The sequence below is a fragment of the Chanos chanos genome, chromosome 11 (genome assembly GCF_902362185.1).
Source record: "Chanos chanos chromosome 11, fChaCha1.1, whole genome shotgun sequence".
NCBI lineage: Eukaryota > Metazoa > Chordata > Actinopteri > Gonorynchiformes > Chanidae > Chanos > Chanos chanos.
Window position 1 is genome coordinate 9937220 of NC_044505.1, and position 12139 is coordinate 9949358.

General features: G+C 40.1%; 1 protein-coding gene across 1 annotated transcript; it reads right to left on the reverse strand.

Moving 5' to 3' along the window:
- Positions 1 to 1624: 1624 nt before the first annotated feature.
- Positions 1625 to 10008, reverse strand: hpgd (15-hydroxyprostaglandin dehydrogenase). Its single transcript, XM_030787667.1, has 7 exons — positions 9881 to 10008; positions 9535 to 9658; positions 8742 to 8848; positions 8050 to 8146; positions 4428 to 4504; positions 3772 to 3935; positions 1625 to 2510 (listed from the first exon to the last, which is right to left on the reverse strand). Exons 1-7 carry the CDS (start codon positions 9971 to 9973, stop codon positions 2387 to 2389), a joined length of 786 nt encoding a protein of 261 aa, XP_030643527.1. The 5' UTR covers positions 9974 to 10008; the 3' UTR covers positions 1625 to 2386.
- Positions 10009 to 12139: the final 2131 nt, after the last annotated feature.

Below are 12139 nucleotides of genomic sequence, written 5' to 3' on the forward strand. Positions count from 1 at the left end.
GATTGTGAAATCTTAAGGCATTTTCATATGCAGTGGGCAGTCAGCGACAAACAATGCAGGGTACGTTTCGATACGTCATAATTTTACACCCTGATTAAATAGGATTACCGCTCTTCTGTGTCATAATTCGAAATTGAGGTAGTTGCATTATTTTCTGTTTATGTGTAGCGCTATTAACAAGATTACATTCTTTAGCCTACCTGTTGTTCTTAGGATATTTAGCTGACTCAATCAAACCACGCCTTATGTCCTTATCGGTGTACACTAATCTTGACCTCTGCTCCTTTGCCCTTAAATTTGGGTCACTAAAAGTGTTCATTTGTGTGTAAACTGGTCCTAACGTGTTGACACAGCACAGTCATTCGTCTTCGGCAGCTGTAGGTAGTTTCAAGATCTCACTCAGAACTCTCCTTTTGACTCTGCGAAATGCGATTCTTAGGGCGTTATGACATAACAGCGGACAGCAAATGTGCAACTTGGATGCGAGTTCTATGTCGTAAAGCTAATCGTCTCACGCCTAAAACAGCGTTTGCATCTGATTACTCAGGAGAAAGGGTGGTTTTCCCCTTCAGGCGCAAAATCAGCCGGGAGTGTGAGTGTGTGTGTGTGCGTGTGTGTGTGTGTGTGTGTGGGGGGGGGGGGGGGGGGGGGGGGGGGGGGGGGGGGTCACCCTTTAGTTCCTCTTCGTTGATGTTTTCTTATTTCTGAGCGACCACGTTATGTACAGATGTCAAATTACAGTCCGAACGTACTGATAGATATATTGGTTGTCATACCTGAAGGGTTCAGTATACGTTCACTAAACCTTTCATGACAGATCATTGTACTGGCTGAAGTTTAAAGCTAGCATAGGCGAATCTGTTTTACTGTGTGACATTTACAGACAACTAGAGACTTCTGCTTCATACATGTAGTGTGGCTCCAAGCCAAGTACAGTGACACAGTGTGCCAGAAAACTGTTCTTTTGATTAACCTTAGGAGAACAGAAGGCTGGGTAAACATATTTTCGATTTTAGATGTATTTGCTTCATTTTACATTCAACTCAGCACTTCTTGTAACCAATTTCTCACACATCTGCTATTTTTAACAAGGAAGGGTCTCACTTCATTACACATAGTTAGAGGGTGTGTTTTACAAGTGTCTTTAGAGCCTTTGTGTGTGTGTGTGTGTGAGAAAGAGGGAGAGAGAGAGAGAGAGAAAGAAGGAGAGAGAGAGAGAGAGAGAGAGTAAATGTGTAAACACAGCTGTCAGGTAAGAGAGTGGCAGCCAGATGTGCATTCTTTATCATGTGTATCTGTCGAGAAAACAAAGGAAAGAAAGAAAGAAAGAAAAGAAAAGAAAGAAAGAAAGAAAGAAAGAAAGAAAGAAAGAAAGAAAAGAAAGAAAGAACAACTGTGTACTTGTCACAGTTTCGTGTCGCATAGTTCCTGCGTGAAAGCCTGTTTAACCACAGTGCAGCCACTCCCTCATAATCACACTCAATTACTTAACACTGAGGCTGAGCATGCGGGCCTTGAGATATGCACAAAGGCTTAGACTGTTCTCTGTGTCCACACGTTACAGACATACATACATACATACATATACACATGGCTGTAAACAAACATACGCCAAAGACTTCTCTTTGCAGAGGTTTTGTAAAAGTTTATTGTCTAATTAAAACAAATTAAAAAATTACATAACATCTCTTTGGTATTACATGGGCTTTAAAAAAAACGAAGCAATTTTCCATATCATTAGTGAGTATTGCACAAAATGTTATGACATAACTTTTTTTTTTTTTTCTCTATTCTGGTCAAACTCTCGAACCTCAGACCCACGACCCAGATACTTCAATAAATACGCTTGCAAAAACATAATGCGCCTAGGAACTCTTATTAAAAGCAAAGCATAGATCCATATGTACAACTAAATATTCATGTGCCGCCCCCCCCCCCTCCCCCCATCAAAACAAAACAACACAAAAACAAACAAAAAATGTCCATCTTGAGACTTGAGACGCATTTGGCCCAGTTAGAATTTCTAGCCCGTCGCCCTAGATACCGGAAATCTCACGGAGGGCAATCCCTTATGTTTTCTCCCAACACTGATTAAAATTTAAAAAAAAAAGAAAAAAGAAAAAAAAAATCAAGAATATCTAGCTGCATTCCCTGGGAATGGACTGCGTTCACAGAGCTTTGCCACGGTCCCTTTGTATCTTCTGTTTTTCCTTTCTCCATTCCGGTGAGATATCAAGTGTTTGTGTGTCTTGTCCAGAGCACGTCAGTCTAAGAACCCTGATTTTGGCCGGATGGGAGAGATTGAGGTTTCGTCGACGGCGTCACTTCCCTGCGCGACTCTCTCTCTCTCTCTCTCTCTCTCTCTCTCTCTCTCTCTCTCTCTCTCTCAGGCTGAAAGGGGCTCGTAAGTGTGGAAGTGAATTCCTTTAGAGCAGGTGATTTTCATCACCGCTCCGTTGAGGCTGCTGTCCGTTATGAGCTGCATCATTCCCTCCGCAATGAGAGACGGCCTTGACAGACGAAAAAGAACAAAAAACAAAAAAAAAACAAAAGGAAAGGGTTTTTAGAATCAAGACAGTGTCAACGTATTCTCAGTTGTCGTTTTTCAGACAGGTTCGTCCAAATAAACAGACAAAATCAAGATAATCTTCCAGTGAATTTTTGGAAACGATTATCAATCTTGGCCTCCATTCAGTCTCTGCCTCTCGTTCGCTGTTCTATTTATCGGTATCACGCGGTCTCGGATGGCACGTCTAACTTGAGGTAGACAAAACAAACGTATTTTAAAACCTAGCGAGGAATTGTGCTGTGGAATTTTCAGATTCCTTTGTTTGTTTTGCATAAGTCCCCAAATGCAAAAGAACTAAGTCAAATTCCAACAACCTAAACCTTTTATTTCAAGTGAAACTGTGCTATGCAAACATGCCAGTGTTATCAACTAATAGTTCAAAACTTGTTGGATTGGACACATTCATGCATTTCATTTCCAGTGTTTCTCTTTTTTTTTTTTCCCCTTACAGTTACAACTGCTTGGATTCCTTTCTCACTGTTAAAGAACACATTGCGGTTATCAGAAGATCTGAGTTATGACAGCATGCACGTTATCCTTCCAAAATAACAGCCTGCTATTAATAATAGATTACACTACCTTTAGGATTGTGCGTATGTTAATTGTGGAGCCAGCCAAAATTAGGCAGATCGCAGGTACAAGCAGTCTCTTTGTTTAACGTTTGGATTACACGATACCTATATATATCCACAGTGATAAAGCTGTAGGAAAACGATAAGGATCATTTTGCCCCAGCTACCGCATTCCTCTTTTCTGAGCGTGTGCAAAAGGGATTGAGTGATATATGGAGATGACTGATGAAAGTATGCTGCAAACTATGCCCGATCAGAATCTCACCCGGGTGGGAAAAAAACAAAACAAAAAACCCCAAAAAACTCAGGTTAACATCTCTGGCTAAACGCTAGAACATTCTTAAGCATGTTTTATGGAGAAGTGTCAGGTAAGCTTTAAGTACCGATAGCGAGTCGCGATATCCTTTTTCCACGTTGCGATGAACACTCTTTTGCTGTATCATTAACAAAATTGGTCTTATTTTATGTGAGGTTTTTTTTTTTTTTTTTTTTGGAATCCTCGAGCATTCAAAGTGTAAACGAAATACTTAAGCCACTTTCAGAGGAGAAAAGAAGTCTAGTGCTTTTTTATTGGGAGAGTAAAAAACACGAATCCCTCATGAAACAAAGGAATGCTTTTTGGTGTCTTACTTGAGAACGCCATATTTGTCCATGCTCTGTTTGAAGTGGTCCTTAAACTTGACAAATTTCCCCATGTTGTCTTCGTGCTCCACTGTTTGGAGAAGAGGGGTGTCCACGAAGGCTGGGCACAGTGCGTTTATTCTCACACCGTAGTCGCCCTGCTCTGAAGCGTCCTGCCGACAACAAAAAACGTGTCCAGACACGGTCAGCCTAAATTACACAGACGTTGCAAGAATGCATCAACACCAACAAAGAGGAGGAAAGGAAGAAAGAGGGGAGAGTCATTATCTGAAGACAAACCCTGAGAGAGAGAGAGAGAGAGAGAGAGAGAGTGACAGAGAGAGGGGGGGGGTGAGAGAGGTTGGACAGATCTGTTCTGTCTACCTGCTCTGACACTTACAAAGGGCTGTTGGATTGCTAAGGCTTTTTGAGGCTTTTTTGTTCGTTTCTGAATGTTGTTTCCGGAAGCTTCTTTCAAAAGCATTACATTTTAACTAATAGGTACGATATGATCTGCAGTAAATCTGTACATATATATGTATATATTATGTATATATTTGCATGCAGGTGTTGTGTCTAGTCTCCTGGTGGGGTGGGGGGGGGGTGCTGTTTTTAGGTTTAGCCTCTCGTCAGTGAATCTGGACTTGTTTTTTTAAGGTGCTCACCGCCATAGCTCTGGAGAACCCAATCACTCCGTGTTTCGTGGCCGTATATACAGGCTGATGCGGAGAATGAAGAAACGCTGGAAAACACAACAAACACATAAACAAACAATAACTTTAACATTACTTGGAACACAGAGATCGCAGTCTGGGTCTAATTGGTTTTTGCAGTCAGGACCATCTGAACTAAATCAATATTCTTTGTGTACAGAGCATTTCATAATATTTTCCACTTAAACGTAGGGTTACTCTAGGACTCTGTGCCTTCTAGGTTTTCATCACAAGGCCTGCAGCCCAAATGGGGCTATGACTGATCTCCAATGTCTTCGTCATGGAAAAACTCAGAATCTTCCAAGGCTGAGGATTCCTCTTTTTTCCTTTTACTTCAAACATGGAAAAACCTGCTGTCTGTCAACACTAATAAACCCACACTCTTCCTGCAGAAACTGTAAAAAAAAAAAAAAAACCTCAAGATTGTTTCCTTAACATGTTGTTCTGAATTTTACAACACCGTTCGGCCTTTTTTTTAAATGCATGCATATAAACCTAGCCAGCTGTACATCACACACACACACACACACACACACGGCTGTCTCTCTCTCTCTCACACATACACACATACTCACACACACAAGGCTCTCACACATACACACGTATCGAGACAGACAGACAGACAGACAGATAGATAGACAGATAGATAGATAGATAGATAGATAGATAGATAGATAGATAGATAGATAGATAGATAGATAGGCATATCTCTAGACACAGATGCATATTTACCACCATGTAATTTCAAGCGTCATTTGCTCAATAGCACAAGCACTAACTAGTATCAGCTGTGAGTGAGTCAGTTGTTTTCTCCAGACCAATGGGAGGGAAGTATATTCTCTCTGTTATACAAAACTTTGTGGAAGAAAAACCCCCCGCGGGCGTCTATCATACACAGCTTTCGGAGACCAAACCTTCAATTATCCCGGTCAACACGTAATGAAGGTATTTACACTTCAACGGCTTCATGTGTGTTCTGGATGAACACATCTAAACACAATGTTGACAAGCATCCAACATTGTGTTTTTTTGAGTCTGTACAAAAGCAACCTCTGTATCATTTCTTTAGGTTTCCTCCGTGCAGAGAGTAATCCGAGAGCACCTCACTGGTGTAGTTATGTACAGAAAAAAAAAAAGAAATAGAGAAAATGATACCATGAGCTCTCCTATCCAAAAAAAAGAGGCCAGTTTTCCGGTTAGTTCTATGGCGTATAGTTGCATGAGCGGCGGTGGGGGGATGTGCATCCTCAGCTTGGAATGCCCCGCCCACAATTCTGCTCCCCCGGTCGTAAATCAGATGTTGACGGAAGCATGACGCGACACAGAGGCAGACTTGGGCGAGCGGTCCATCGGAGCAATGCAATGCTTCTGCATAAGACTCCATTCGTAAATGTACAACAGCCTGCTTGTTAATGTCTTACGTAAACTTTAGAACTTATAGCCTCTAGACGGCATTAGAGCTGGCTCAAATCATCTGGATCCCCCCGCTCGTGTCAAAACACAGGGCCCTGTAGTTCCGTAAGTTTGTAGCTGCATTTCTATCCATAGTGTTGTAGGTTCCCATCCCCAATGTGTTTCCAGTCGGGGCCTCTGTATAAGTTGAGGCTGATCTACTTCTGCGCTCTACTGACATGTTTGTGTGTGATGGGCCAAGATCGCTTTCGGTCCATCTGAAAGCCTTTTCGTTTTGCTTTGTTTTGTTTTCTTTTCTTTGAACGCCCTTCTGGCGAGGTTGGGGGAATTTCATGTTTTGTTTAGCATAGCTTCATTTGTCTGCTCAAGATAACAAGAAAAAAACCTGGAGTGAGAAAAACTCAGCCTAATTTTAATTAGGTTGTCATCCAGTTGGTGATTTGCTAAGACATTTAGAAGTGTTTGTTTGTTTGTGCCAATGTGCTTATCTTTGTCACTGAGCAAACAGGGCAGTCTTGAGATTACCCTTGATTAAGAGCATGTTATGGTTAACATGACACATGACACATCAGCAATATGTAACTGAGGATGTCGTATATTTTGGGCAGGGTAATAATTCCTTGTAACCCTAAGCTGGCAGAAAGTTAGAGAGCGTTTTCTGTCTGTATATCAGAACAGTATATATTCTGCAAGAATCAGTGTATTTGCCTTGAAAAGCTTTATTTAAATATAAAAAAACTGAGGAGAAACTGGGAAAGATCCAAAGAGTCAAGGATCCAAATCTTTCTAGGAAGCTCATGGATCTGGAAAACTCAGAATGAGTTTGAGTTCCAAGACCTACGTGGAACGTATCCAATATAGCAGAATGAGTCAGAGAGCGTTATTTCAAGTTTTTGATCTGATGCACAAATCAAGCAGTGTTTCATCCAAATCAGAGATTTATCTTCTAATCCTTCGAGACACCTCATATAAAGGGCTACATTTTCCCCAAATCTGTTCCTGTTGCTTTCGTTCTGTGTCTGACCCCCTAACGGATAACAACACTGACCGATTTGAAGCTTTTAGATTTGGATCCGGATTTACAGACATGGAGATGCTTTTTGGCAAAATCATGTAACTGGTGATGTAGTTTGCCCAGTGATGTTTGTCCTTCTGCTCGAAGTCAAACCGTGGAACAGCCAGAGTAGACCTGATCATTGTTTAGTCAGCCAGGTCTCCAAGGAATGAATAGGGAAAAGGTTGTACAATATCAATAAAGCTGTGTTTGACTCCTAGAAAAGTAAATATTGATGAAGCTCTCAGCTTTTCAGAGAACCGAAGTGATATGCCTTAAAACCAGGGCGCTCAGATTACTGATCGGAATTACTTCCTTTATATATACAAGTCTGTGTTAATTTTCTCCTTCAAAGTCTTCAAAAACAAAACACAAAGCTCGTTCGAGCAAAAGTGGATTACGGCACGTAGCCTCGTCTCCGTGGAGCTTATGTTTTGATATTTTTCTTGTTTTTATTAATAGTAACCACATGTGGTTTGGTTCTGTAGAAATGGTCAAGTAAATGTTACTACTGCTGTTTTTTTTTTTTTTTTTTTTTTTTTAATATTTTTGAAAAAGTTAGACTGTCCTTATTCCATCCGTTTTTTTTTTCTTTCTTCTTTTTTTCTTTTTGGTTTACACTAATGTTTAGCCACGATCCTCTTCTTTGACCATGGTAAATACTTTACCCCCGTGCTAATGATTCCCATCCATCTTTCAATCACTTACAGAACGTGCGTTTATGCATCCACCTCTTCATTACACGCTTTCAGCAACAACAGCAATTTGAGATACTGCATACCTACACGGTGCTGAGAGTGAGGGTTTGTTTTTTGTTTTTTTTTCCTCCTTTTTTTATTTGCATAGGCGTCCACTGAGCAAACTCAGTTGACTCACGCAAGATTTTCTGACTGCCAGTGAAAGCAACTGTTTTTTGCACATCGCTAAGATATACACAGTGTCTGGACAAATTCCTCTGACTTCAGGTGAAAAGAAGAGGAAACGAAAACAATGTTTCCTCGCGACTGTAACCAAGCGTTCTTTGAAAACCGGTTCTTTTGTGAGAACTAAAGAGCACTGCTAGCGGAGTTAATCCTGTTGCATATTTGTACGAAAAACACGGCTTACCAGCCATGGAGGAAACGTTGATGATGACACCTCCTTCTTTGCCATATTCCCGGCTCATGTGTTCCAGGGCTAGGTAGGTCCCCTTGATGACTGATGTCTGAAAGTAGGAACATTGAACAAAACGTCAAAAACAGCGTATGAATGTGTCAATATTGTATGTGTCAACTGTACTGAAAAACAAAGACTGTTCCAGTCTATGGATGGTTATCCTGCTGTGTTTTGGGTTTAGTTTTTTTTTAGATATTTGATGCTGTAATACCACACACCATATTTCATCATATTTCAACATACATCATCATTTCTGCTCTGGGTTTGTATCCTGAGAGTTCAAAGGGTCTTTATAAGTCAAACAGATTTGTTTTCAGTCATATCCTTGGCCCCTCAGCATAGCGCTATCCTCTTCCCTTTTCATGATTAATCTAGATTGTACATTCACGTTGGGTGGCAACGTGTTTTGGGTTCTCAGATAACTCTAACTAAACTTACAGGTCGTGGGTTTTAATGTTCTGCCCTGAAGCATGTTTTGGAAAACGAGCCAACATTCATTATGTAAACTGTGAGCCATTAAATCTTTTTTTTTTCTTTCTTTTCTAAATCTGAGCTGGGTTTACTGCGCCTTCCTCAACTAATAGCTCTTATCAGTCTCCAACACTCACGACAAACAACATAAAAAACAAGGCATCTGAGCTGACCAAGTTCACTTCGATGGTCTTCTCCCAGTTTTTCTCGTTGTTAATTCCGGCATTGTTAATGACGATATCCAGCCGCCCAAACTTCTCGACTGTACTTTGAAAAGCCTCTGAAAAAAAACCCCAAAGAACAAAATAAAACAAAACAACACATTGCGTTAAATGGATCCCATGTCAGTTTGAAAGCTTCGTCTCCCTTTCACCTGTTGCCAGAGTCCACGCTCAGTTTGAAAACATTGAAGCCGGGGCATAGTTTCTGCTGGTATTTGCCCTCACCTGACGCTTGTCTGCTGCATTCCTCAAAGAGACTTTCAGTTTAAAACTTTCCTTGAGCGTAGCGAGGGAAAACAAGTTCTGCAAGCTTTCACACATCTCACAGTTTCACCAAAGACTGGCAAATGTGCTGTCTAAGACGTATAATACAATATGCTAACGTCCCAGTCACGCTCGGATAACGTTTTTGTAGGAGTTAAATAGACTTTAAAATGCGGAGATAACCACGACGTTCAGGGGCATTCCAAAGTCTTTGCCTCAGGCTTTCTTTGGTCTATAATAAGAGCAAATTATTTTCTAAACAATGAAAGGCTGTTTTGGGATGCGTGGATGGCCAAATGTAATTACACGGTCTTCAGAGGAGAAACAACAGATGTAAGATAACAGCTTATATATCACGTAGCACATCGTTACCTTATGCAGCTGTCACCGTAGACAGCATAAGCTAGTAGGTTAGACAATGAAAACAAATGTCAAGGGTGTAAGCTATAAAACTGCTCTTAGCGAAGTCATATTACATTACCTTCAAGTTTGCGTCTGTCAGTCACGTCACACTTGATGAAGATGCAGTTGCCCTCATTATATTTTTGATCTAATTCTTTCTTGCACTGTTCCCCGACACATTGATTTAAGTCAACAAGAGCAACCTGGAAGCATCAAAGTGACAGAAATCAAAAACGTTGCACCGTGCATAAAGTCCACACGTAATCGCATCTCCGTCTATTTGGCGACAAAGTTTGTGTACAGTAAACTTTTGGCTTCATTCGACTACGAGTGAGCACCCGCTTAAAGGATAATGTCCCCACCAGCACTACACATAGTACGTTATTTAACGAAAAAGAGAAGCTCCAAAGTTTCCTTCAACCTACTTTTGCCTTATTTTCCAACAGAGTCTCCGCGACCGCTCTCCCAATTCCCTGCGCTCCACCGGTAATCAAAGCTACCTTCCCGCAAAGAGCCATGCTTAACACTACATTTGCGAAACGCTGCTCTTTAAGTACGGTGTCATTGGACAGACTGGCTGTCAGAAGGGGGCGTGTAGCGTCGTGCGAAGTAAATCCAAGCGACTAATTGAGCCGTCTCGTTTTACAATGTAACAGGCAAGCGGAACACGGTCAAACGGTTGATTCACAGCTTCTGAAACCTCCCACACAAAACAGCATTCGTGACTGCTCCTTTCATGGTGTGTAATGCGCTGCTGAAACAGTTGACACTCAAGTTTGACAGTCTAAGGAAGCGTTGCAATGACAGCTGGATACGACTTCGTAATCCGAGCCAAGAGAATGGAGACCTTGTCAGGTCTAGCCGAACTAATTGCGCGACATGTTGGCCTTATGGTATCTCATCAGTCTTCATTTAAGAGCCAGTATATTTGTATATATATATATAAATATATTTATAATTTTATTTTTCAGAAGAAGCTTTATTTAATTTATGAAAAGAATTTACAGATGTTCACTGAAGAAAGCATGTGTGTCTACCCCACCCCCTCCCCCAGTTTACCTTTCCTACAGCAGGTAGAATACTTTGACTGACATGTCCAGCTCACAACAGAAAAATAAAATACATCAATATAGACTCTGGTTCATGCACAACATTTAATAATATTTTATACAAAATAAATTATTAAATACACTTGCATTAGAAATGTACATGAAACTTACTGTATCCCTTATATTGTGGATAAACATGTGTCAAACACTAATCTGAAGTGGTATTCAAATCTATGACTATCAAAGCTTTGTCACTTTTAAGGAATGTGTGAGAATAAGTTTTGTTTTTACAAAGTATTTGGCACAGTTTGTTAACAGATCTCATCTGTTTCAGAAGATGTTATGATTTTTCATAAACGTCATTTTCCTCTCAACACAGCAAAAAAAAAAAAAAAAGACAGAACAGCAGTTTGTGAAAAAACCCAGATGAAAATGGGATGAATCCAGAGTGGTGTTGCTCCCTTAATTCTATGTATAAAATAAAAATAAATTAAAATAAGAATAAAATCCTGTGGATTTCTTTTTGAGACCAGCCATTGTGTCCTCTGCATGACGTGTCGCTGTTTTCCAGTTCAAACCCAGTAAAAATGTGAACAAAGTGAAAAAAAAACTTTTCTTCTTTTTCTCCTCTAATCATCATCATCATCATCATTATCATCATCATCATCATTATCATCATCATCGTCATCATCATTATCATACTTCTGTAGCATTTTACTTATTTATTTGTTGGTTTATACGTTTATTTGCACTTAGATGCTTCCCCTAATTACATTTTTACATTTTGTAAGAGTTTTAAAGTCACTATGTGTATCACAATGTTGTTAGGAAATTTGGTTTCTTGTTTAATATCATAAATAATATTCTATGTTTTGTACATGTTTAATGTTATATATATATATATTCTCATTAATATTAGCATAATCTTTATTTTAAATTCCCTTACATGCAAGTCTCTCCTTCCTTTAACCTTTGCAAGAGCAAACTCATTCAGTATGAAACTGAAAAATAATCAATGTACAATAAGTGTTTCTATAATGTTAGCCTCAGTGTGGGGATCCCATGTGGTTCTATTTACCCTCCACTGTGACTCACTCTATTGTCATTCTCTGCTGTGTGGTTCATTTAGTCATGATGGATGCCTGTGTGTCTGAGGAGTGAGTCTCAGTGTGACTGTTAAGAAAGTCAAATAACATTTTATGAGGGGAGCTTCAAATACAGCATTCTTTGTGCTCTTAGTTAGCCTGGGCTTGGTTTGGATTATCTGCCTTTGCAAGTGACAGGCTTTGGCCTCCCGGTCTGGAAAAAGAGCAAACTTGAACCTTATGCGGACATACAAAGTACTAACTGATTTGCCCTATAAAATATATATATGATTTCGTGTTAGAAATAACAAAGGTCAGCGATATTTTAATATTTTTTTTTTCGTCTTGTTCAACAGGTGCTTTCACCAGTGGTGTATCAAAACACTAAGTAGAAGATTGGCAGTAGAGCTGTAAGACACACAAAAAAAGTGGGCGTGACCAGAAAGGAAGTCCCCTAATGAACAACAGAAGAGGAAAACGGTGTGGAGACGCAGAACAGCTTTCCTGTGTTTGGGGGTGGATGGAGGTGTTGTTGTATTTTCGGTTTTCC

Excerpts from the sequence above, each read along its gene's own strand:
- hpgd (XM_030787667.1), bottom strand. The coding sequence starts at position 9,973 with ATGGCTCTTTGCGGGAAGGTAGCTTTGATTACCGGTGGAGCGCAGGGA. Across the intron at positions 8,849-9,534 it reads TGACAGACGCAAACTTGAAG|AGGCTTTTCAAAGTACAGTC; the intron begins GTAATGTAATAT and ends GTTTTTTTTCAG. Across the intron at positions 3,936-4,427 it reads GGTTCTCCAGAGCTATGGCG|GACGCTTCAGAGCAGGGCGA; the intron begins GTGAGCACCTTA and ends TGTTGTCGGCAG.